Source organism: Herpailurus yagouaroundi, unplaced genomic scaffold (assembly GCF_014898765.1).
Source record: "Herpailurus yagouaroundi ecotype Mexico unplaced genomic scaffold, PumYag 162, whole genome shotgun sequence".
In the NCBI taxonomy this organism is placed as follows: domain Eukaryota; kingdom Metazoa; phylum Chordata; class Mammalia; order Carnivora; family Felidae; genus Herpailurus; species Herpailurus yagouaroundi.
In genome coordinates this window covers 4057404-4084524 of record NW_024412403.1, presented here as the reverse complement: position 1 = coordinate 4084524, position 27121 = coordinate 4057404, and the positions used below count along the sequence as shown (strand labels likewise).

The window sequence follows — 27121 nt, the reverse complement described above, 5'->3', positions numbered from 1 at the left end:
TACTTCTGACCAAAATGGAGGAACAGTGGCTGGATTTGCCATCCTCCATGAAACAACTAAATTCCAGACACAATATGTGAAAGAACGGTTTCAAAAACGTTGCACATCAGACGACAAAGAACAGTGACCACTGAGAGATGAGAAAGAAATGAGGTAAACCAGCAGTCCCCACACTGAGCTGGAGCTGGGAGTCCAGGAAAGACAGTGGCCAGGGCTTCAAGAGTAGGGTACCAGGGAGGAGAGAGCTGCACGGAGAGAGGCCTCTTGACTCCTTAGTTGGGTACCAATCAATACATGCGTGTGAAGGAACTTCCTGAGGCTGGGGAGAGGATCCCCTGAAAGGATTGCAGGGAACCATCCCTAGAGCTCACACAGTGCTTAAAATAATTTATGGGACGTTGGGTAGAAGGGGTGTGTTTCCCTCGGTAGTGGAGCAAAGTTAGTCCTATATCAAATGCTGCTCCAATCCCACTTAACACAGTTTAAAAGCAAAATCTAAAAGGATAGAACTGTTTCTAAGTAAGCTAATTATATCCCCTAAACAAAGTGCTAGAACATTTATAGGAATACAAAAATACAGCACTCAACAAGTTAAAATTCACAATGTCTGCTATCCAATAAAAAATTACCAGATATGCCAAGAAGCAAGAAAATGTTACCCAGAATCAGGAGGAAAAGAAATAAATTGAAGCCAACCCAGAAATAGAACAGATGATAGAGTTAGTATATAAGGACATTTTAAAAAGTTGTTATAACTGTATTCCATATGTTCAAGAAGTTAGAGGAAAGATGGAACCCAGTAAGTATAGACACAGAAGATATAAATAAGACCCAAATCAAACTTCTAGAGATGAAAACTACATCAGCTGGTCAACTGCAGATTAGACTTTGCAGGAAAAAAATTAGTGAATTAGAAGCATAGCAATAGAAAATACCCAAAATGACACAGCGGGGGGGGGGGGGGGGGGGGAAGGGGGAGAAAAATTCAGTAGAGCAACAGTGATTTATGAGATGATTTCAAGTGGCCTAATAAATGTGTGATTGGAGTCCTGAAAGGAGAGGAAAGAGAGGGTAGGAAAGAAAGAAATAAAACTGAAAAAATAACGGTTGAAAAAATTCCAAATCTGATAAAAGCTATGAATTCAAACATCTAAGAAATTAAATGAACCCAGGTGTATATGGGTACACACACACCCCATAAAAATTACACCATAGTACATCATAATCAGATTGTATAAAATTGGTAATAAGGAGAAAAGATTTCTTTAAAGTTTATTTCTTTTGAGAGAGAGCAACAGAGCATGTGAGTTGAGGGGCGCAGGCAGAGAGAGAATCCCAAGTGGGGCTCAAATGCACAAACCATGAGATCATGACCTGAGCTGAAATCAAGAGTCAGATGCTTAATCAACTGAACCATCCAGGAGCCCCAAGGAGAAAAATTCTACAACAGCCAGAGTAAAAATGATACCTTCTGTATAAGGGGAAAAAGATAAGGACTGAAGATTTATTGTTGGAAACAATTCAAGTTGAAACAGTGAAGCAGCATCTTTAAAGTACTAAAAGAAAGAATTATCCATCTAGAATTCTATACCTAGCAAAACTATCTCTCAGGATTGGCAACATAAAGACTATAGCATACATAAGCAGAAAAAATTCAGCAGCAGTAGACCTACACTACAGGAAATACTGATGTTAATGTCCTTCAGGCAGAGGACAATGATACCATATGGAAATTTGGATCTGCAGGTGAAATGAAGAACACCAGAAATGGAAATTTACATGGGTAAATATAAATACTTTCTTTCTTATTAACCGAATTTCTTGAAAATTTAGTTGATTACTTAAAGTGAAAACAATAAAAATGCATTGTGGGTCTTATGCCATACACAGAAGTGAACATCTGACAATCATAGCACAAACACCAGGAAGGGAGAAAAGGAAGCACATGCCATCCGTTCTTATGTCATATGTAAGGTGGCAGGATATTCCTTGAGCATAGACCATGAAAAGGCAAAGATGTATACTATAAACTGTAACATAACCACTAAAATAATAAAACAAAGTTATAGCTAATAAGCCAACCAAAGAAAGAAATGGAGTCACCAAAAAAAAAAAAAAAAAAACCAAAAACCCAGTTAATTGAAAATAAGAAAGAGAAAGAGAAAACAGGGAACACATAATGGATAGACAGAAAATGGATAATAAGATGTTAAATGGAAATGGAAATGATCTAAATACTCTGATTAAAAGGCAGAGAATGTCAAGGGCGCCTGGGTGGCTCAGTCAGTTAAGTATCCAACTCTTGGTTTCAGCTCAGGTCATGATCTCATGGTTTGTGAGTTCAAGCCCCATATTGGGCTCTGCACTGACAGCTCAGAGCCTGCTTGGGATTCTCTCTCTCTCCCTCTCTCTTTGCTCCTTCCCCACTTGCGCTGTCTCTGTCTCTCTCAAAATAAATAAACTTAAAAAAAAAAAAGAGAATGTCAGATTGGATTAAAAAATCAGTGCCCAAATTCATGCTGCCTGCAAGAAACATACTAACTATAATAACACAAATAGGTGAAACAATGGAAAAAATATACCACGCTAAAACTTGTCAAGAGAGAGCTGGAGTAGTTATATTAATACAAACAAAGTAGGTTTCATGGTAGATAAAGAAGTTCATTTATAAATAATAATGGATCAGCTAATCACTCCTGTACAGTATGCAGTTAATATCAGGTATTCAACTACAGAAACACAAATGGGTAGAACTGAAAGGAGAAGAGAGACAAATAGACAATTACAGTCCTTCCTCTCTCCCTCCCTGTCTTCTTTCCTTTCTCCCTTTGTTAAAAAGCCATTAGGTAAATCCTGTGAGGTTGGTAGTCAGCCTGCATGTGGAAGGCAGGTCCCAGGGGCTGGAGGTTGGCTACACACAGGGAGACCGAGGCCATGGGAGCTTGGTTTTTCACCATCAGAGAAGGAAGGTATAAACGTACAAAGAGGGAGTCAGGGAATGAACCATCTGGTGTTGGATTAGAATTGAAGCTATTGGTGATTTGCACATATCCAGATAGGTCTAGAAGATTCAGAGATAAATCCAGATGTCAGTGTGTGTGTGTGTGTGTGTGTGTGTGTGTGTGTGTGTGTGTGTGTGTTCCCTTTAAGCCTGCCTACTGAAGGACCCGGCACATCCACATCTTGCATCAATGAGCACACTTAATGCCCAGATCCTGGTCTCCAAACAAGAGTCTTTACTAAAAGGAACCAGAATCTTTAGAGAAATGCCTGATTTGGGGGCTCTGGAAGGGAAAGGACAGGGTGAGTCTGGAACACCTTGTTGAGTGAGAAGCAAGAAAGTACTCAAAGAACGAGGGGGACGTGTCACAGGTCAGGGGAGCCAGTCTGAAGCTCCCACCGGCTTTGAACATTGAAACTTAGAGAATGATGGAGACTGACTATAACCCATTGAACAGACTAGGAATCCCTGAGTCCACAACACAAAAGCAATGAGCATATTAGTGGGCATAACAGCCATTTTTTCTTGCAGTAGAGAGCCCACAGATAAATGAAGAAGGCATGAAGGTATGAGAAAATCTCCATTTGGCAACAACTATAGATAAGTAATTCAGGGGGCGCCTGGGCGGCTCAGTCGGTTGAGCGTCTGACCTCGGCTCAGGTCATGATCTCGTGGTCTGTGAGTTTGAGCCCCGCATCGGGCTCTGTGCTGAAAGCTCAGAGCCCGGAGCCTGTTTCAGATTCTGTGTCTCCCCCTCTCTCTCTGCTCCTCCCCCACTCATGCTCTGTCTCTCTCTCTGTCAAAAATAAACAAACATAAAAAAAATTAAGAAAAGTAATTCAGGCAAAAAAAAGCCAACGGATGCTAAAATTAGTGGGTAAAATTGAGACGAAAAATGGGATTCTACATAGCCTGAAAATATCTCCCCACAAAATAGTTATCAAAGGGGGAAAGCATGGAGGAGAAATGGTACAATGAACACCACCAGTGTCAGGGCAGACAGGCACTGCCCGCCACGCACGGTTTGAAAAGGAAAGAACACGGCCTCTGCGATGTTCTGGTACAAAAAAAAAAAAAAAAAAAAAATGTAACTGGGGTCTGATCAGGAGGGGATGCCAAACTCCATTTAAGGGGTGCTCTCCAAGATGGCTGGTCCATAATCGTTAAAAATGGCCAAGGCCATGAAAGTCAAAGAAACACTGAGACACGTTCCAGACTGAAGGTGACGAGAGGCCTGGGCTACGTGAGCTTGGGGAAGGGAAAGTCAAACCCAATGGAGGAGGAAAGCGAGCTTGGTACTGTTTTACATGTACCTCCACACACACGTGTGCACGCACCAGGAACTCAGCGGAGGGGCGCCTGAGTGGTTCGGTCGGTTAAGTGTCTGACTTTGGCTCAGGTCGTGAGCTCACGGTTTGTGAGTCCAAGCCCTGCGTCAGGCTCTGCTCTGACAGTACAGAGTCTGGGATTCTCTTTTCTTCCCAACCCCCCCTCAAAATACATAAATAAATACACTTAAAAACAAATTAAAAAAAGAACTCAGTGTAGTTACTACTATATGCTGGTAGTAGCTAGTAATTAGCTATCACTCTTCTTAGGTTGACAGAGTAGATTGGACAACCCACCACCACACTAGGGTGGCCTAATGGGCACTGGGGCAGGGCCAGGGACGCTCATACAGCCCGCCAGACACCCAAAACAATGAGAGCAGCACAAGGGTGCGCGGCATTTACAAAGGGCAAGGGACTCAGCGATCTGAGGCCAGCCCTCTGAACACCTCCGCTCTTCCTCGGGCTTACTGAGAACTGCGTAAAAATTAAATGCGCTCTGGGTCTCTGGGCGGCTGAATCAGAATCTGGGGGACATGTGCACAGAGACTCAACGAGCTGTTCTACTACTGCCTGAGAATAAACGGACTGGCCGTGTCTAGCCTCTGACAAGATTTCTTTGCTGGACTTATCAAACACTTAACGTGCCCTCCCCTTGGCCAGCCCTAGAAACGCGAAGACGAGAAACAGCCCTGCCCTGGAACGTACGGGGAAAACAGAAAAGTGGCGGGGTGACGAGAGTGTTTGGCTCTTCAGGGTTTGATGGGAACACTTAGGCGCCTTCTTTGGGCAGGGGTGAGGAGCAGGTGGAGAGGGGTTAGGAAGCATGCCCTGGAAATGCCAACACCAGTAAGTGGGATCTAAGACATTCTGCCGGGCAAGATGCAGGTGTGCCAATGTGGTGTCAGAGGACCGACGGAGGGACCTACCTCGGAGGACGGGGTCGAGGGTTGATCACAGGGCCCCCAAACTCATGCTGCAGCAGGACTGCACCAGACTGTAATTATTTTAATTTTTTTAATGTTTTATTACTTATTTAAAAAAAATTTTTTTTCAACGTTTATTTATTTTTGGGACAGAGAGACAGAGCATGAACGGGGGAGGGGCAGAGAGAGAGGGAGACACAGAATGGGAAACAGGCTCCAGGCTCTGAGCCATCAGCCCAGAGCCCGACGCGGGGCTCGAACCCACGGACCGCGAGATCGTGACCTGGCTGAAGTCGGACGCTTAACCGACTGCGCCACCCAGGCGCCCCATTATTACTTATTTTTATTTTTAAGAGAGAGATAGACAGAGTGCGAGCAGGGGAGGGGCAGAGAGAGAGGGAGGCATAGAATCCCAGGCAGGCTCCAGGCTCCGAGCTGTCGGCACAGAGCCCCATGTGGGGCTTGAACTCATAAGCTGTGAGATCACGACCTGAGCAGAAGTCAGATGTTAACCGACTGAGCCACCCAAGCGCCCCCAGGCACTTTTTTAAAGTGCCCCTGTGACAGCACGGGGAGATTCCCTCTCCAGACATACACCTTGGAGGAGGCTTTCTGGTCACTCACCCGTCAGAGCTCACAGAGCCCACGTTCTTACCAGAGCCAAGGCTGGGCCTCTCGGGGGAAAGCATGACATGTTGGAGACGTGGTTTTGTCACCACAGGCATTTACCGTACTGAGTGTGTGCTAAGACCGAGGAGGACGCCACAGGGCTGCAACAGTCCTAGACCAGAAAGGCCGGTCATCACTGCGAAGAAAAGGGCACAGTAAACACTTTAAACAAGAGTATCTGGTGGCCAACTGAGCAGCACAGCTAAAGCAGATCGGGACAAAGAGGTTATATACTGTTCCTCTAGGTGCAGCGTGACCACGAAACTGTTGGCCAGGGGCCCCCAAGACGGGGCTAGGGGCTCCAGGGAGGAAGAGGGCTCGGGGCAAGCCGGGTGCGAGCCTGGCTACCACTGCGGACAGGCTCCTTCCCTTCCCGCAGTCAGCCTGGCGACCACGACTCATACCCCCTGATGGGGAAAGCTGGTGACATAAGAAGGCAATCTATCTTGGCATCACGGAAGGGCCTCGTTGAGGATGGCAGACGATGCCACAACCTGGAAGCCCTGAAAATTACTGCTGACACGTCAACCTGGAGTAAACGTGCTGTCCGTGCGTTTTACCCCGTCGGCATTTCAAAAACTAACGTGAACAGCAGACGAAAAGGTAGATAGGCAAAAACTGCTGCTTATGTGGTTTAACGGTGCCGTATTTGGGGCGCCCCAGGAACTGCAGCTTCACTGCCAACCCCGTTCCACAAGCAGCCTGGACGCACTGGGGAAACCAGAGCTCTCACAGCCCTTGGCGGCCCCTCCTGCTACTCACACAGAACGGCTTCGTCTTTACTTTCAGAAACGGATCCGCTGCTGATCAAGGTCGTCAACGCCCAAAATATACCAGAGAGACCACGACTCCAAACAAAATACAGTACAAATTTATTGACTCCAATCATTCTTAGTCAAGATTTAAGCAAAGGAAACAGACGATGGAATTGGATACAGAAAAAGCAATGGATTAACATTAGATAGAAATCCTATTTTACCATGAATTTTGAGTTCCAAAAAGCTCATTCCTAAATAAAATCGAACAATGATTTAGTCTGCTAAGGCATCTGACAACAAAATACACGCAATTTGTTTATAACCACATTTGCTTAATAATAAGCATTTATTCAATGGAAAATGTTGAAGTACTGGATTAATGTCAATAAGAAATTATCACCTTTTGAAAATTAACATTAACCGAGGAGAAACTTTGTGGACAATTTGAGAACAGCACTAATAAATGATGAGGGAGTACTCAGTTATTTTCAAGATTTACAGTCAAATGCTTTGGTTCCCAAATGATGGTCTCTGAAAGGAATTTAAGAAACCTGACATTCACCCACGTTTCCTCCTCCAGCAGGTAAGCACGGCTGCTCAGGGTCCCCCAGGCGCGCGGAAGAAGTGCTCGCTAGAGCACACGCAGAGAAGCACCTAGCAAGCCCGTGACAAATTATGGAGACATAAAACTTCTTAAAGTGCTAAAGCCACAAAAGAAAACCCTATGTTTTAAACTTAAAAAAAAAAAAAATAATAAAGCCAGTGTTAAAGAACTTACTGTATTAGCATTATTTAAATAACAATGCTTTTCACACTTATTACAAAAAAACATCAATGAGAATTCAGAAATTGACAAAACGGACTTGTAGGGTTCCAATACGAATTAGTGCAATTTATAAAGAAACCTGTTCTACATGAACTCTATTTTTGTAGTAAGAAAATTCAAATACCTTTACTTCCTAAGGTTCTGGATTCTGGTCATGTACGCGCGCACGCACGCACACACACACACACACACACACGCACAGAGGGAACGAAGGCCAACTTTAGACCAGTGAGTTCTTGTCTGTCCCTCACCCGCAAGGACCGCTGGCCCGTAGAGGAAGATACCCCCTGCCTCCAGGAAAGGGCATCTTCTTCTGGTCCCCCAGCTTCTACCCTCATCAACACCAATGGCTGCTGTGTGTAGATACAATCGCCACTGGTTAGTAAGAGCTGGAGTATATTATTTGTTTGTTTTTAAACATTTACTCATTTTTGAGAGACAGAGTGTGAGCGGGGGAGGGGCAGAGAGAGAGGGAGACACAATCCGAAGCAGGCTCCGGGCTCTGAGCTGTCAGCACAGAGCCCCATGCGGGGCTCGAACCCACGTAAGTAACCGTGAGATCGTGACCTCAGCTGAAGTCAGACGCTCACCTGACTGAGCCACCCAGGCGCCCTTGGAGTCTATTTTTAAAAAGGCGGTGAACGATCCACTCCAAAACAGAAAACCAAGAACCACACACATGTCCCCACAAATGCAAAATGACCTCACGGTTGAACCCTTAGTTGTGTATTTTGATAAAAATAACAAACGCACACTAGCCATGACTGGTTTTAAAGGTGAGTATTCTATTAGGTTGAAATATTAACTACAAAAAACACACACCATTTGTAACCTCCACTGCTTGCTTTGATAAAGAGGTGTTTCAGGCGGCCCCTCCCGCCCTCTCCCACATGAAGAAAATGGTTCAACACAGCAAGTTCTCAGATTAACAAAGAATATATTAAAACATCTTACATTCTTTCCACAACTGCATAAAAAAAGGCATCCTGAATACTTACAAGGAATAATGAGCTTTCTACATCTTCAAAAATTAATTCCAATCAGAAAAAACATTTTCAACACTTTTATGAGCTGGAGATGTAACAAGGAAAGACCCACTGGTCTCACACCAAGTATCTGCCTGCTGTCTGAGATCGACATTCTTAAATGAAGCGATTCACGTGTCTGTCATTACTCTGCTTCCTAACATTGAAAACAGTCACGTGAGAGGAAGCGTAGCTTACTTTCTGACCACCAAAATAAACTCTTTCTGCCTGACGCTTTGAAGGTACAGTATAAAAAGTAATAGAAAAACCAGAACTGCATTAGAAATGTTTTTGGTTCAAAATTTTATTTGAAATCTTACGCTCCTTGCCTAGACAAAAATGGGAACTAACAAGACAAAACACTGGCAATTTTCGAAGTCTAACAGATACGCTGAGCGTGTATTTAGATCAAAAATATTTTTTACTGATTAACATTATCAAAAAATCTTCAAAAATGTAGCATAGAGGTTCAAGTCCTGGGATACTGAATTTACAATGCCAAGATGATGTGTGCCGTGGAACTGTCACACGTACTCTTAACAGCCAGAAGCAGGGACTACTCTGAGGGAAACTGTCCTCTGAAGAAGTGACAGCTACCAAGGTGCTCCGAATAAGAAACGGCACATTACAAGGGGGACTCATTCAGTGAATGACAACCCATCCTGATGTTTCGCGTAAAATCCTAGGCTTTAGTTTTATCTTTCAAATGCATAGGTTTCTTCCAGAAAATATAAAGATGGCAATCGTCGGTAGCTGTGACTTCATTTTATTTGCCTTTCTCCATCAAATTTAACTAAGAACAAAAATAGGAAGCGACCACTCAAAAATACTTTGGGACTTAGGACAGTTTTCAAATGGAAAAGGAAACAGAAAGGCAAAATTTCGTCCGCAATTTCTCTCATCTACAAAGTCCACTACTGTTGTATAAAAATGCTTGTGTATGGATAAAAAGTTAGGCGTGTCTTCCCTCCCGCTGGTCCGGAACATGGGTGACGAGACCGAGGCCAGAAACCTTCTCTGTGGCAGCGGGATGCGGGGAAACACTCAGCAGATTGTTTCTCAGCCACAGTCTCTTTTTTATTTGAAAGAACAGCTTGCAAAAAAAAAATGAATAAACTTGGGAGACTTCATCCATAGCACTACCTGACAAGGATCTCTTTTGTAGTTTCAATAGTATTTCCACTTGTACGTACCTAAGTGCCTGCGAGTGAGACAGTTTTCCCTTTAGAAACACCCACTGAACTCGGGTGGCCCCTCCCAAAAGCCTTTTAATTGCAACTCATACAAAATAGGAAAAAGAAGAAAAAAAAAAAAAAAAGGCAGCCCAAACCCTGTGGGCCTTATTAGGTAGCGGAAACTCATTTTGGACCCTTGATCGCGCTTTCACACAGATCCCTGAGACACTAAAAGCAGTGACTCAGAGCAGAATGATTGCACTGAGGACGTTTGACCACAATAAACTCCAACAAATTCTAACAGAAATCCTCAGGAGACAGAGGCAGGAAACCGAACGCTGCAAATACCGCCGTCGAGGGCGCATGGAGACCGCGGTGTGGGGTTTCCCCAGCTCCCCAGCTCCGGAAGTCGATGCCAACTCCGGGCTCAGGGCCGCTGCGCCGCCCGGACCCCGGGGCCTGGGATCCGCGAGCGTAAATGTGAGTCCCGACCCGATCTGTTACACCAACGAGGTTAAACTCAACATCGGTGAGCGCCTCGTGCCACCTTTGTTTCCTGTCCCAAACGCGCTCGGATTTTCCCTCTGTGGCAGCGGTAAGTCAGAGGACGCCAGATGCTTCGTGTGCCCCGCGTGGTCAGAACGGAAAGCCGGGATGTGCACACGCAGCCCGGAGCGCCAGCGCCAGCTCTGACCACAATGCCTAGCGCCACCTTAGTTTCTGCAAACTTAGAGGCCTTCTAGAAATCCTGTTTTCATTTCCCAAGTCTCCCGTCCTTAATTATATTAAGTGACCCAAGAGCAAGTTTTGTTACTTTATAAAAATCTAAGTATTACTATTGCTGATTTAAATTCCTCACAACTTTCATACAAAAGAATGTCTACGTGACCACAAAATACCAAATATTTATTGTTATCAAGTGTCAGGATAACTTATTACAGTTGAGGCTTATCATTGTTTTATTGCTAAAGTATCCTAAGATCTAAGTCAACACTGCAGACTACTCTCCCCTTCCTCCTGATACGCTGCGGACTCCAGGACATGGCTGAGGCTTAAGCAGAACTTAGGTGTCCGCTATAATCGAAAGAAATACTTAAGTAGTATTTCACGGGCTGCAAATCAGTAAAAAACCAAAACAACCTCCAGTAAAAGAGTATACTGACACCGTGGAATGAGGAACCATGCAAACAACCGGGATCGATCAAAATTTCAACATCGATGAAGTCCAGTCGTCGTGTGACCGACCGTAAGGTCCAGAGCACGACGTAGTTTAGTTTTTCTGAGTAAGGACTTTGCTAATTAATATCGATTTCCCTCGAGCTTCTATTCAAGCGTAACGATTTCCAACCTTTATTATTCCTTCTCTTCAAAAAATATTTTGTTTCTCATGCGCGGCTCACAGTTTGGGTTGAAACCTGGGGACCGCCTCCCCTGCCGTAAGGGGCCGAAGGGGCCGGCCCTTCAGTTGTGGCTTTGTTCGTGACTCCAAAGACTGAAGGCAGTCTTGAATGTCCTGTGGCACAGTTTACACATGAACTGTCTTTTAAATGTGATTGCCGAGAGGGGCGGGGCGTGGTAGAACAGCGTGTCGGATTCCTGGGGCACAAAGAGTTTCTCGGCGGCCGGCGCGGGGTTCTCGGCCACGCCCGTCGGGCTGTCGGGCTCCAGGGGCTGGATCTTGGGCAGCGGCGGGGGCGGGGGCAGCGGGGGCGGGGACGGCGAGTTTGTGGGGACGGGGCAGGCTTCCGGGTCCTTGTGCGCCGGCTCCTCGGCGGCCTGGGACATGTGGGACTGGAAGTGGCTCCAGAGGCGGAAGTTGGTGCGGAAGGCTTTGTTGCAAACGTGGCAGATGAAGGGCTTCACGGAGCACAGCAGCTCCTGGTGCCGCTCCAGCTGCTTGTGCGCCGTGAACGTCTTGCCGCACTTCTCGCACGGCCACAGGCTGCTGTCCTTGCTGGGGCCCGCGTCCTTGGCGGCCGCGCGGGCCTCGGGCGCCTCCTCCTCGGCCTCCTCGGCGGGCTCCTCCTTGACGTGGATTTTCAGCTGCTTCGAAAGGCTGAGGTCCTCGGGGAGGCAGGAAGAATCCTCGGAGTCGAAGTTCACCTGCTCGGAACAGTCGCTGAACGCGGCGTCGTCCTTGGCGGCCACCGCGTGGTTGGCTTTCGGAGGCTCGGCCTGGGCCTGGGGCCTGGAGGCGGCGGTCGCATCGCCGTTGTGGTCCAGGCCGGGCAGGGAGAAGTGCTCGGCCGGCGCCATCGTGTTCTGGTTGTGGACCTCGACCTGGTGCCGCCAGATGCTGAAGGAGGACTTGAAGGTACGCATGCACTCGAGGCACGTCAGCTTCTTGTACTCGCACTTGCCCTCGTGCTCCCGCTTGAGCTCGGGCGAGAAAAACCTAAGGCTGCAGTAGGGGCAAACGGTTGCGTTTCGGCACAGCCGCTCGTGGCTTCCTTGCTCTAGAAGAGAAGAGAGCTTAGCATTACAGAGGCGGCACTGGTAAACCTCCTTGTTCTCTACCGGGCTCTCCAGAGAAACATGCTCCCTGGGCTTAGCAGCTCTAGTGCCGCCTACGGGCTTTTCTCCCGGGTGCATCTTTACGTGCTGCTTGAACTGCGAGAGAAAGCGGTAGGCCTTTCCGCAGTAGGTGCAAACGTACGCTCCTTTGGCTCGGGACCGCAAGTTCCTCTTGATGGCTTGGGCCTGGGAGCTAGTCTGCGCCTGAAAAGCGGGCTTGCCGCGCCTCAGCTTAAAGATCAGGGCCTTCTTAATCTCTCGCTCTCTCACTATGTCAATGAGCTTTCTCTGGAACTTCTCGTCCAGCACGGCGTGCGAGCTAGAGGCCGGCGACGGGTTCCTCACCACGCCGTGCTGCGTCTGGCAGTGCGTCCACACTTTGAAGTTCGTGTGAAAGCGCTTGTGGCAGATGTCGCAAGCATAGGGCTTCTCTGGGTTGTGGTACATGTTAATGTGCCGGTGAAGGCCTGCTGCGGATCTAAAGATCTTAAGGCAATGTTTGCATTTAAACTTTTTGTTTGGTCTCGTTCCCTCCAACTCACCAAATTCCTCTTTATTCAAGTCAGAGTCTGGAAAGTCGGCATCGGGGAGAGGAGGGCTCGAGCCCTCCTCCAAGTTCTGTTCGGACACCGGAGACCCGTGCTCGCCCTCCTTTACCTTCTTAAACGGCAGTCTTCGGTCCGCCTGGAACCTCCTTTTGGCCGGGAGTCTGCTCATGTCTCTTTGGTCGTCTTCGGTCTTCAGGGAGAGGTCTCTCGTGATGGACGACGCGGCCGCCGGGTCTCCCACGGTGACTCGGATGATGTCGGAGGGGTCCGACAGCGGGCTGCGGGGCTCCGTCTTGACGCGCACCTCGGCCACGGCAGGCTCGCCCTCCCTGTCCGTGGACTGAGAGGCGCTGAAGGACCTGAGGCGGTGCGGCTGGGGCGCCGGAGTCCGCTCGTCGAGGGCTGACGCGTCGTCGCACTCTTTCACGGACGGCTTTTGAGACAGAGCACAGAACACGTTGGCGGGCACCTCCCCGGACGCTGCCGAGGGCCCCTGGGAAGACTTCAGGTCCATGGCGGGCGAGTAGACGGGAACCTGGCTGTCCATGGACAGCGAGCGCCTGAGCAGACTCTTCACCAGCGGGCCGCTTCTGTCGATGCCTTGCTTTCCGGAACCAGGGCCGCCGGACGGGACCACCAACCCCAGCTTCGAATAGTACAGCAGGTTCCTGTCTTCGCCCGGGCCGCCTCCTTTGCCGGTTTCCTTCAACACGTAGGGGGTCTCCGACGCGCTTCGAAGAGACAGGACGGGCGGCCGTGGTCTCTTCAAGGCCAGCTCTATGGCTTTTCCTTTGGGCAGCTGGCCGCTCAGACACGGTTTCTCGTCCGTCCCCTCTCTGTCCTGCAGCGGCTTGCCAGGCGGCACCGCGTTGCTCTTCGCCAAGCTGCTTCTGTGAGGGTCGTCCACAGAGCCGGGACGCTCGAGGGACTTCGCGCAGCCCACAGGGCCATCTCTGGGCCAAGTCTTTTCGGCTACTGGCGACGCGTGAGGTGCTTCCGCTGGCTTTGGGACGTGGGGCTTCCCGGTGCCGGTCTTGACCGTGAGGCCGGGGGAGGGCCGCGAGGTGTGGCTCAGGTCGGGCTGATTCTGACCGACAGTTTTGCCTTGTGCTTCGTTTCGGCTTTGACACACGATGACACTTCTCTTCTGAGAACTGCCTTCGTCCTCTTCTATGAATATCTTCTTCCTGCTGGGACACGTTGGAAAGGGTGCCTGAGGCGTTTTCGAGACGATGTTCGTCAGAAAGGAAATCCCGAGGCTGTAGCCCAGCTCTTGGACGGCGGCGAGACTGCTTTTCTCGACAAATAAGGACGAAGAATAAATGTAGTTCAAAACATTATCGAAAGCATCGGGTTCACAAAAATCAAGTTGAAATACGGTCTGGGCCTCGTTCTCCTTATTCGTGAACAGACTCTGAAAATACTCGCTGCTGGCAGCCAAGACATTTTTATGAGCTCGAAACTTCTGGTCCCCGACGATCAGCAGCACGTCACACAGCTGCCCTTTGAGGCGCTCCTCGTTGAGCGCACTGAGGAGGGAGATGGCATGGGCCGGGTTGATGTAATGCAGCAACCCCTCCATCGCGTGGGCTTATCTGAAAGACAAAGCGCAGAATCATCATGAAAAACGTGCCGAAAAGCTCGCCCTGAGACGGAAAGCTCCTCGAGGGCAGGGAACGCTAGCTGTCTTTTCCTAGGGGCCGACACTGAGCAGACCGCAGGCAGACCAAAGCTCTCCCTTAAATGCCACGGGAAACAGAAGCGAACCGGCCTCGTGGCTCCCGGAGACCAGCGATCGCTGAAGCGGAGCAGTTTTAGGACCGAAGACCGTACCCCCGTCGGAAGGCTGCCAGAACTCGGCAGCTACGCAGAAAGGCACCGCTTGAAATTAAAAGTTTGGTACCTAGGGTTCTTCATCCGATGCTTCGTTCTATCCCTTTTACCTCAGAGAGTAAGTATGAAGTTATCAGGACTCCCGAGCCCGTAATTCGGGAAACAAAGTCAGTCTTGCTTTTGGGCATACTTATACACGACGTAAACTGTTAACAACTGGGTCGCAAAGGGGTGGCCTTACCAGACCTTTAAAAATGGGCAAGAATCGGGGCGCCTGGGGGGCTCAGTCGGTTGAGCGTCTGACTTCGGCTCAGGTCATGATCTCACGGTTTGTGGGTTTGAGTCCCGCGTCGGGCTCTGTGCTGACGGCTCCCTCTCTCTGCACCTCTCCCCCTCCTCTCTGTGTCTCCCTCTCTCTCCGCGCCTAACCCACTTGCATTCTGTCTCTCAAAAATAAACAAACATTAAAAAAATTTTTTTAAAAATGGGCAAGAATCTGGGGTGTCTGGGGGGGCTCAGCCGGTTAAGCATCTGACTCTTGATTTCAGCTCAGGTCACGATCCCAGGGTCATGGGATCGGGCCCCACGTCTGGCTCCTTGCCGAGTGTGGAGCCTGCGTAAGATTCCCCCTCTTTCTCCACCCGCCCCTCCCTCATGCGTATGCACGCTCACGCACTCTAAAAAAATTTTAAAAGGCAAGAATCTGTAAAGAGGTAAAAAAGTCACTTACTGATCACTACCGTATCAGTGCTTAACAATGGTTAGAAATGTTAAACAACAGAAGAGCTTGGGTTCTGTCTTATGTTAAACACCCTACCGTCTCCCGAATACAATTTTCTCATCAAATCACATTTTCGACAGCAGCACAGAGGAAACTCTGGCCTGATCTAAACTTCATTATTACTAATTATAAGTTAAAAGGTCTGGATTCAGATCTCTCTGCAACTCTCTAACAACCTAAAGGTGAGACGAGAAAAGGCCTAGCGGCTGGGCGCATGTTCGGGCAGAGACACGGGGTGAGAGGCCACCTCCTTCCTGGCGGTCGGCTAGCCCCTCTGAGCACCAGGTCCTTCACGTGGAACATGGGGGACTGTGCCCTTCTTTAGGGCTGTTGCGAAAGTTACATGAGCTAGCATCTCATACACGGTAACCATTTAATTCAGTGTCAAAGAAAAGGGCCCATATTTGCACCACCCATGCTCTCGATGAAGGGAAAACCATTTCATACGCAGACAACGCAATCAAAGCTGACCCTTCACTTGGGCTTCTGTCACTGTAACACCTCTGTGGTTTGACTGCAGTGTCTTCTGCAAAACAGTTATGATTTACAGATGCTGGCGAGGATGTGGAGAAACGGGAACCCTCCTGCACAGCTGGTGGGAATGCAAACTGGTGCAGCCGCTCTGGAAACAGTGTGGAGGTTCCCCAAAAAATTAAAAATAGAACTGCCCTATGACCCAGCAGTTGCACTGCTAGGAATTGACCCAAGGGATACATACAGGAGTGCTGATGCACAGGGGCACATGTACCCCAATGTTTACTGCAGCACTTTCAACAATAGCCAAATTATGGAAAGAGCCCAAATGTCCATCGTCTGCCGAATGCATAAAGAAGATGTGGTTTATACATACAATGGAATACTACTTGGCAACGAGGAAGAATGAAATCCTGCCGTTTGCAACAATGTGGACGGAACTGGAAGGAATTATGCTGAGTGAAATAAGTCTGTCGGAGAAGGACAGATACCATATGTTTTCACTCACATGTGGATCTTGAGAAACTTAACAGAAGAGCATGGGGGAAGGAAGGGGAAAAAAAATAGTTACAAACAGAGAGGGAGGGAGGGAAACTATGAGACTCTTAAATACAGAGAACAAACTGAGGGTTGATGGGGGCTGGGAGAGGGGGAAATGGGTGATGGGCATTGAGGAGGGCACTTGCGGGGATGAGCACTGGGTGTTGTATGGAAGCCAATCTGACAATAAATTATATTCATAAAGATAAATAAATACGTAAAATAGTATGATTTGGGGCACCTGGGTGGCTCAGTAGGTTAAGCGTCCAACTTCAACTCAGGTCATGATCTCTCCGTCTGTGGGTTCGAGCCCCGTGTCGGGCTCTGTGCTGATAGCTCGGAGCCTGGAGCCTGCTTCGGATTCTGTGTCTCCCTCTCTCTCTGGCCCTCTCTCGCTCGTACTCTGTCTCCCTCTCTCTCAAAAATAAATGAACATTAAAAAAATTTTAAAAAAATAGTTAATGCATTTATTTTTGAATGGATTCAGAGTAACTCGGATTGTTTGTGACCGTTTCATCATTCTGCAGGGGGCAGGTTGTAAGTGTACCAAACCTGGCACGCAGCACACTGCAAGTTCTCCTCTGGTTTCAAAGGATCAGCCTCTGCTGGTCAACCAGCATGGGGGCTCCTCAGAAGAGCCCACAAAGAGTTTGCTGGGCCCCCAACCTGGACTCCGTGAACACAGCATACAACTGCTTTACCACTGTTCTGACTCCCTTATGGTGCTGGCTCAATATAAGTGACTCAGAGACGTGCCTGCTTCCAGAGATGGTGCCTGGTAAGCAGCTTGTCCTCAAACACACGCTTTGGCCAGAGTGTACGGAGTTTCCGTTCATTGCTGCCTTCCAACGTTCTGTATCAACGGCAAATTTTAATTCCTCTATCTGTGACTGCTCAATAGAGACATCTCCCTTCCTCTTTTCTGTTAGCCATTTTAATTTCTTCCCTAATCCTACTGTCATGTCTTAACATCATGCATTTATTTACACAGACCCTTGTCATCTTTCACAAAGGTCAGCAGAAAAAGAAAGAAACTTGTAATGCCACACTTACCAAGTCCGCTATGCAACGAACACGGTCTTTAGCGCTAATAGTTTTTGAGAAACCTAGCTCAGAAAAGCAACAGACGCAGCATTAAAAGCACGGACAAGTACGTTTCAAAAGCGTTTCTTAAAATCAATTTAGTGGTTTGAAACCAGCAATTAAAAAAACACATAAACGACGGGGACAGAGTAGAAAATGTCCGCGTGGCTCAAACACAGGAAGGCTGCGATCTCCTGACACCTGTGTTTGTCTCACGTGCTCACATCCAGAGACGTAAGCATGTGCGATGTGCTCCTTCCCGCGAGTCCGGGCCAAGACAGGGCTCCGGGCTGGTCAGTCTCTGGGGTCGGTTTCCCCCACTGCAAAATAAGGACAACAGCGGTTACCACACCATGCAGTCGTGCGGATTAAAGGAGAAAACGGTGCTGCCATTTACGGAGCACCTACAGCACACTGCAAACTGTGCCAGAGCGCCACAAATCGGTCATTCACTCACTCGACAAAATGTCACTTGAGAAGGTCTGAAGAAGGCAAGGAGCCACGGCAGTCACCGAGGGAAGGGCAGCGCGAGCGGCACAGGGCGCAAGAGGCAGCAGGGCTGGAGCAGGGAGCCTCCGACTGCAGGGCTGGGCGAACCGCAGGCAAACTGAGCTTTGTGCCAGAAGCGAAACAGAGAGTCACTCCAAGATTCTGGGCAGAAAAATGACAATGACTTGAGTTACGTTTCAAAAGGATCCTCCGGCTACATTGTCGGGAAGAGAGCACGGAAGACAGGAAAGGTAGAGGCTGGGAGGCCAGCTGGGAGCCCGCGGCAAGGAGGCAGGGGACAGGTGACCGCAGCCTGGACCAGCTGGCAGCCTGCAGCAGTGACCCAGGGGAGACAGGACGGTGGGGGAGCAGGGTGGTAGCAGGGGAGCCAAGGCAGTTAGTTACTAGGACATCTAATGGATTGACTGTAGAGGGTAAGAAGGCGAGGAATTAAAGAAAGCTCCACGAATCCTAGCAGAACAGCTGGAAGGGTGTCCTTACCGGCGATGAAGTTTGATAGAAAAATTGGCTCGGGTTTTCCAGGAATTGAGTCCGATTTTCCAAACGTGAGCACACACCTGTTGCCGAGTGTGCCTTCTACGGGCGCCCCTTCTCGCTCCTCGTTCCCTACGACCTCCTGTGCTTCCTGGGATCACTTCCCAAGCAAACATCCACTCTGCATTCCCGTCTCAGGGTCTGCTCGTGGGGGAATCCAAACTTAGACACCCAGGGATGAAACCACAGGCACGGGCTGAAGGGCTGGGTGAGGACGAAACCGCGGGAGACTTCCATGTTCCTGGCCGTGCGGCAACTGCGACCCCACACCGTCCGTCCCCCACCACTGCGTGCCACAAACGACGCTGTTCAAACAAGTGTCCTTCTTTTGCTTTTCTCAAGTGATCGTGATCGCTGTTTTTGTTCCAAGTCCCTACTTCTAATCCCTTGAACCACGGGCTCCTATACTCTTTGAGCAAAAACGTTCGGGAATTAGGAAAAGAATAAGTCACTCAGAGTGAGGCCTTAAGAGAAAGAGCCGCTGTCCCCGTAAACTGCTTAAACCATTCATTTGGCTACAGCCGCATTTAGAGCCCCCCACGAGACCACCGGCTCGGAAAGTGGCCGGGCACGCGCAGCCCTGGCACGCAGTGCAGGACGCAGCTGCGGCATCTCCCGTCCCACTGCCCTGAGCGCTAATGGACACCCGCGAGTGGCTCGGATTCGTGTGCCTGCTCTGCCACACATGGCGTCCACGTGGCATCCACATGTTTACGCCTTAACTGCGTACCTACAGCAACCCTGGGAGGTGGGTACTCAGTTATTTTAGAGACAAGGAAGCAGGCCCAGAGGGGCAGTAACTTGGTCCAGGTCACGCGCACAATAAACAGCCGAGCAGGACTCACACCAGGTGACCTGGCTCCAGGGGCCACACTCTTTAACCCCTACGGCGCTCCTGTCGCTAGTTTCCTCCCTTAATTCCCACGCTAACATCTGAGCTGGGCACTGTGCAAACCCCTGTCCTATACAAACGAGGACACGGAGGCACTGAGAAGTCACGCACTGTACCTAAGGTGACTCAGTGAGAAGCAGGGCCAGCTGGGAGTTGGGTCCCAGAGCCTGGACTCCGTCATCACATTACCCGCTTCTCCTAGCCCGGTGCGTGTCCAGGATGTACCGGGCCCGGCTAGACGCGGAGGACGGAGGCCTGAGAAGCGTGGTCCCGTCTGAAAGACTTGTGTGGGACCAGGACAGGTCAGTCCGTCACCACGCATCAGCGTGCTGAGCACCACGCAGGACGGGGGGCGGCGGTCCAGACGCAGTGTAGGTGCAGCCGAGAGGGAGGGCAGGGAAGGCATTCTACAGAACCAGCAGGAGTCAGAAACCTGGGAGGAGTCAGGCAGGATGCGTGAAGGGCATTTCAAGGACAGCAGACAGAGCGCGTGGCTGGAGCACAGGCTGCCCGCAGGGAAAGCGGGTGATGGGGCTGCAGAGGGGAAGGAGGCACGAGGGCCCCGAGGGCTAAACGAAGACCAGTCAAGATCCTAAGAGGAGCTGGATCCCTTCTGTCCTGTCCAGCGGCCCGGGACAAAGCCTTGAGATGTGTGCAGCGCGGGCCCCTCACCTGCCGGCTGAAGACCTTGCTTTTACCTTTGTAATTACTGAAACTCAAGATCGGTGGGCCCTTTCCCGGTCTAGCTGCAAACAATTAACAATTTGGATTTTTGTGTTTTAAGGACAGTAGGTATATTCATTTACACCCTGTTTAACAACGTGACTGAAAATATAAAATGCTCCATTAGGAATGCAGGCAAAAGGGGTGTGGAAATCACAGCTGCTGAATTTCCTGAGATAACCCAGCCAGACCCTTTGTGGCTGGGGGGTGTGCGGACTGAATGTCCAAACCCCTTTGCTTTTTCGGCTCTTCAGCCCTCGTAAGGCCAGCTTTGCTGCTGAAAGGACTGCCTCCTCCACAAATCTGCGGGCTCATCAGACTCCAACCTCTCACGTACGTTTTAATTATGAATGACCAGGACCTCGGACTCCCTGAAGACAGCGCATCACAAATCTGAAAGCTCTTACGTGTAAATGCACACTGCCACCGCGTCCACCCCCACGCCCTTCCCATGGCTTATCTCCACCTGACTCATCGTGAAGAGTTCCTGCTATCACTTTAGTCATAGTGAAAACCTGGCGCTCTTGAAAGGAAAGTGGGTGAAATGTGGACGAAAAGAGCCGTTTATGATGGACGGAAAGAGCTGGGTGGAAATCCCCCAAGGAAAACCAGATTCTGAAATAGGGCTGGCTCGCTTACCACTTGGATCCTCGCACACAAAAATCTTCCCAAACTCTGCCTGAACTGTTCCTATTTCATGCGGTTTCCTGCAATTTCAAAATGAGAATCTTTATGCTTAACAATTCATGGAAGTCCCAGCTCCTGGAAAAGACGTTCAAATCAGGTGGTCTCCAGTCCTGGCTCTGCCACTGATCAGGCATATAACCTGGTAAAGGTCACTTGACCTTCCTGAGTAGTAGCTTCCTTAACCGGTGAAGCGGGGCTAACCCTGCTTACCACGTGGGAGTTTTCTGATCAACAGAAGACACACTATGTTCGCAAGCTCCCACTGTATGTGGTGCTTCTACACGGCAAGCAGGCATTTTACTTCCTTCCTCTCTTCCCTTCCTGAATGTATGTGGTCCCGAGTGTTATAAAGAGTCGCTGGCCTGCTGTCCAATAGCTCACGTTCCCACGGGAGGACAGAGACATACAAAATTAAACAGGGTGAGGGATGCAAACAGTGCTACAAGAACACCGATTTCAGGAAGCACTTAATTTGGCCGGGAGGTGGGAGGGTGGGTGGGCGCACAGTGGGGACATCAGAGAAGACCTGGGACTCACGCTCGACTATCGGAACGGCAAAGGTTCCCTTCTTCCGGTTTTTACTACAGATACTTTTCAGAAACACACATCTGATTGCATCAGGGCTTTAAACCCCTTATGGGGCGGGGAATCCGAGTTCCAACTCCCCAGCATGGCTACAAAGCACTATGCAACTGAACTGCAGAAAATTATTTCATACCAATACCTCAGATTCCCTAGGTACTAAATGCCACGAGAGGCGGGGATTCGTATCTTAATAGAAATTGATCCAATGCAAATAATTTCCTCTTTATACCAATGTTAGCGGAAGGAATTAAGATTGTTAAGGGGATGGAGGGAAGGCAGATGATTTTGGAAGACAGCATTCTTGTGACGGGGACAGAAGACAGCAAAGCACAACAAAGCCCTGGCACAATGGGCACCAGGAGGTGAATGAGGGGCCCAGGAAGGGAGAGGGGAAGGGACCAAGATAGCCCACTGATGTTCACGTTTTGGAGACTAAAACTCAGGCTAGTGTCAGAGCTAAGATACATTACAAATCAAATTCCCTGCTGGACTAGCCCATAAGAGCCTCGGTACCAGTTCTATAGGAAAAGGTCTGTTTACATCCACACCTGAACCGAACTCTGGGCGCACAGTCCCTTGGAGCGTTGGGGACCGCTTCCACAGTCCCAACCATTACAGCAGAGAAGAGAAGAAATGCACGTAACACAAAGCCAACAGTCAGAAGAGCAAAGCGTCTACGCTTGACTCTGGAACATGAGCACACACGTACCACGCAGCCCCAAACCTTCGCTGCTGGATTTAGGCCCGACTCCCACGAGATTTTATTACTCGAAGGAGACCAGAAGTGCTCTCAGTTGGCTGTTATCACTCCCTCAGTGACAAGACAGGTGTCAGAAATCCTCCAAAGCACCTCAGATTGCAGAGCCAGCCTTACTTAATCGGACCCTTCCCGGGCAGGAGTGCCGCTCCCTTGGGGCCCCCGTCACCCTGTTTTCAGTCTCCCGGGGAGGGGCTGGCTCTGGCTGAGGATGTATCAGCACAGCTCTGGCCCGTGCGGGGCACCTCGGTCGGCGAGCAGCCTGTCTGCTTCTGCTTGGGCCTCCTGCTGGAAGAGGCCCGGCCCTGGGTTTGGCTTTGAAGACCACCCCCCGCCCCCCTCGCCCCAGTGAGTGAGTGTGATGTGCTGCTCTGTCCCAGCTCACGGGTAGGCACGCAACCAAAGCCAAGCAGATCAGAAACTTTCTGTCTGGAATACGGGCCTGCGAAAACCAATAAAGGCAGCAAATGAGTGGAGAGGATTTAGCACAGCAGTGACCTAAAAATGCAGTGTGCCAGTGCCCACTATGCCCATTCCAGCCAGTTACCTTCGTTTCCGTACTTCCTGGCCCAATTCTTTAGCTTTTTCTTAAACCTCTGGAGCAATGCTGCATCTTTACAACAAATTCCTTGTTCTACTCAAGCTAGCCTGTCAGTTTCTGTTCTTATTCTTAAAGGACCCGAACTGATACATTTCCAAGTGTTACTCACTCTTCCTGCCGCACTCTCCAAGTCCATCCTTTACAACCCTGCTGCTGCACGGAGCTTCCTAAAACGAAGCTTCAAGCATCCATCAGGCATACACATAGCTAATGCTACTACTGATTTATTTACCGAGCTCTTAGTATGTGCAAGGCGTGTTTAGACATGCCCGAAATATGGGCGCACGAAACAGATGAGGTCTCCGAATTCTAGTGGGGTAAATCAGATAATGAGCAAGGAAACAAATGAAGAAGGTAACTTCAGATTACGCTATAATGTTAGTAAACAGGGGGCCATACCTGGGTGGAGAAACGGGGTTTGGAGAGGGAGTCTAAGAAGTGCCTCGTGTGACATTTTAGCTGAGACCTACAAGTTGGGTGAAAATACGTAATGACAAAAACAATGGTTATCTGTGAAAACACAGAAATTTAAAAACACAGACTCTATAGCTCTGTAAATCTGGTTTCAAACCACTTTTTACATTTTCTTTCCCTTCATTATTCCCGTGTGACAACTTCCTGCTTCAGATGCTGTGTCTCTGAGACAGAACCCGAGTGTCCTGCTTCCTCCACTACCAGATCTGAAATGTCCAAGGCACCCCGTGGAACCTTCCCCCGCATGCGACTCAGCTGAACATTAATCATCTTTCAAAGCTCAGCTCAAGTCCAATCACTCCATTAAGCCTTTGTCATGGGCTGGACTGTGTCCCCCTCTCTGTGCCCCATTACACACTCAAGTCCTAACCCTCAGAACCTCCAAATGCAAGCAGATCTGGAGATACAGTCTTTTTTTTTTTTTTTTTTTTTTTTTTTGAGAGAGACACCACAAGCAGGGGAGGTGGGGGAGGGAGGGAGGGGGGAGAGGGAGGGAGAAGAGGGGAGGGGAATCCCAAGTAGGTTCTGAGCTGCCAGCACAGAGACCCATGCGGGGCTTGAACTCAGGAAATTGTGAGATCATGACCTGAGCAGAAATCAAGACTCAGATGCTCAGACGGCCTCAGGAGAAACCAACGCTGCCCAAACCTCGATCTTGGACTTGTAGGCTCCAGAACTGTGAGGAAATAAATTGCTACTAAGCCCCCCAGTCTGTGGTACTTTGTTTGGCAGCCTTAGCTAAGGAATATACGTTCCTTGACCACTTCGGTTTATGAGCAGATACCTTTCAACTCCTGTATTACAGTCGTACCGTTTACATAACGTTTACTTGGTTTGTCTCCCCATCAGAACGGTAAGCTTATGGAAGGACTAAAAACCTATTTAATAGATCCTGATACCCTTCACAATGGCCAACATAACTCCTTGCACAATAATATTTGTTGATTTTTCTGTACTCTGACAATCCAACTACAGGCGGGAGTGGAAACTGTGCCTTGTATTTGTTTTCCTAAAGTAAAGCCCGTCCCATCACAGCCTTTTAGAATGCTATATAGATTTTCCCGTTGCTTCCTAGATAAAATCCAAACTACACAGACTGGCATACAAGCTTGTTCATGTTCTGGCCATACTTCTTCTTTCCACCCCCCTCTGGACACTCCTTACCACCCACCCTACAAACCTGTGCACCCAATTTTCACCACCTGACACACCTTTCCAAGTTCCCTTGGCCAGCCTTCCCAGAAAGATCTAGCTCAAATGTCACGGTCTCTACAAAGCTCCGGTTGCTGTGCCCGTAGCCCGTGGCCCAGTCCTAACTGAACTGCCACAATACTCCATCCACATCTGTGGTTAACACAACTATTTGGAATGATCTGTGTATCCCTAATGCTCAGCACAGGCCTGGCAAGCATCTCCCGGGTAAAGAGAGAAATCCATCCGTACACTCCAGGTTCAAGTCCCGCACCCACTCACCGTCACTGCTCCAGCATCTGCTAGAGCTTAGCACGTTGGCAGCCCTGCTTCTCGCATGAGCTCTCGGGGCTTGAAGGCCCCCTGGACGAGGACGGCCAAACCCGCATCTCTGCTCAGACCTGCCCTTGGGCCCACGGGGCTCACTGAACACTTACTTCCATCACAGCACAACCCACGTGCCCGGGGCAGTCCTCACGCCGCCCCCCCCCCCCCCTCGCCCCTACCCCACATCTGCTTGTCCTCACACGTTCCTTATTTGGTTAGGTATGCTGACAACCACCAGGTCTCCCAAACCGGAAACCTCTTTCCTCTGCAGCCCATCACCGGGACCTGGCAAACCTCGCCGGTAAACAGCTCTAGAATCAGCTTTGGGGACCACGAGAATCGTCCCTTCAGTCATCCCCCGCTCACCCAGAGACTCCCTGGTTACACATCCCCTGCCATAAACACTGTTAAGGTTCCTGAAGGACTGGGGTTCTATCCTTTCCACTGTTCACCGCACACAACGAAGTGCATGCCACCTTCAAGAGCGTTGAATGAAATGAATGAAACATGACGTTACTTTCACGCAGACCAGTGCTCCCATGTCCACTTTCTTTCTGTTCTTTCACATCTAGGAATACTTAAATTAAACAGTAATGACAATTAGACGTTAGAGGTGGAAGAGGTTATTTACTCCAAGCATCAGAGGGGAGAAGAGCTGCCAATGGAAAATCCAAAACAGATCAACCCGCTTTGTCTTCTTAAACGAGGTGCACAGACCACGATGCGGGCCCCTTACTGATGACTCGGGGTCATCATCATGGCAATCGCTGGACTATGTTGTAATACAGTGAGGCCCTCAGATGCCACAGGGGAGCTCCTGCACTACAAGACCCCAGGAGGCTGTACTACGCGGGGGGTCTGATTAACCTCTGCCCTCATCGACCCCCGTCTGGCAATCCCGAGGGAGAACCAGTCTCTGAAAACACCCCACCTCCAAACGTGCCGCTCAAGTGGCATTCTCCAGAACCACGCAGCCCTGTGAAGGGCTCGTGCCGAGGGGCTCCCCCACGCTCCAGGCGTCTACAGGGCGCTACTGAACTTGGTCGACCTAAGCGGTCCGGGCGAGAACACACGAAAAGATCACGGGGATTCCCGCCAGCGGAGGTCTCTGGGCCGGGCTCTCCAGAACCGCTGGCCCCAGCCCACCCCCCTCCTCCCCACCGCCTCCGGCCGCAGATTTCGGCCGGGGCCTGTCTCGAGTGGGAAACCACCCGCAACGGAGCAGAAACAGGTCCTCCAGGGGCTCTGGAGGGAAACGAGGGCGCTCCGGGGTCCACGCGTCCGGCAGAGGGCCGGCCAAGGAGGCGGGCTGGGGCGGGGCCAGCAAAGTCCACCCGGGCTACTGGCTGGTTTCGCCTGCGGTCGCCGGGAGGGACCCAGGGGCTACGGGGCGCTGGCCACGGCAGGTGCGGGGTCCCACTGCCCCCAGCTCCCGCGCACACTCGCGCCCCCCGCCCGTCCCCACGCCTGCACGGGACTGCGAGCACGTGCCCTCAGCCCGGAAGGCGTCCCAACCGCTCCGCGCAGGTGCGTGCGCCAGGGCCGGGCACGTCCGGCCCAGGGGGCACCTGGCCGGGCGAGGGAAGACCAGCCGGGGACGGAGCGTGCGCAGTGGCGAGGGCGAGGCCAAGTGCGGGCAAGGAGCATGCGCAGTGTGAAGGCACAATCGGCTACGTGGGAGCCTGGGGCATGCTCGGTGAGAGCCCGGACCCGGCGCACGCGCAGAAGCGCTCGGAACCCGCAACCCGCTGGTGGAGAGAAAAAAGAGGAGAGAAATCACCTCAGAGTTACGTCAGGAAAGGCCGCGTTTTGCGAGGAGGCTGTGGCCTCCCGCGGGGCCCCGCAGTTCTTCTAGGGCGAGGGGCGTGACAGTTACTCACCGGTCTCCAGCCCCGAGGCAGACGCCGGGCCCCTTTCCGCTCACACTCGGCTCGCGCGCGCCGCAGCCGCCGCTGCCGCTGTGATTCCATCCATCTTGAATTTGACGTCATCCCACACCAGGGATGAGGTCATCGCAGGCAGCGCTCGTCACGTGCGCGGCGCTGTGATTGGGCGGCTGGCCCCGGGGGGCGGGGCGAGGGAGGTGCGCCGCGCCGGGGGCGGGCGAGGGCGGGCCTAACGGGAGCGCCGCGGGCGTCCGCGTCCTTCCGCGCCCCGCGCGCGCCTTCCGCCTGGCGTTCCGCGTCCGCCCGCGCCCTTCGAGCGCCTGCTTCGCGTCGGCCCCGCGGCTTCCTCGGCTCGGGGCGCCGTTCCACTGCGGGCCGCTCTGAGGCTGCGGAGGGAGCGGGAGGCGACTCGTCGCGGTCGTTCGCCTCTTTCGGCCCGCGCGGCGCCGCGGCTCCGCCGCACGACCCTCGGG

General features: G+C 50.5%; 1 protein-coding gene across 7 annotated transcripts in view; it reads right to left on the bottom strand.

Moving 5' to 3' along the window:
* Positions 1-8819: 8819 nt before the first annotated feature.
* Positions 8820-27121, bottom strand: part of ZBTB21 (zinc finger and BTB domain containing 21) — a 25491-nt gene continuing 7189 nt past the window's right edge. The window contains exons 1-3 of one of the 7 annotated variants that reach the window (XM_040483871.1): positions 26643-26855; positions 12765-14365; positions 8820-12164 (exon numbers count right to left, since the gene is read on the bottom strand). In XM_040483871.1, coding sequence (XP_040339805.1) covers positions 11170-12164; positions 12765-14352 — 2583 coding nt within the window. In that variant the 5' untranslated portion in view covers positions 14353-14365; positions 26643-26855 and the 3' untranslated portion in view covers positions 8820-11169. The other 6 variants (XM_040483865.1, XM_040483864.1, XM_040483867.1 and 3 more) reach the window with 6 other exon arrangements.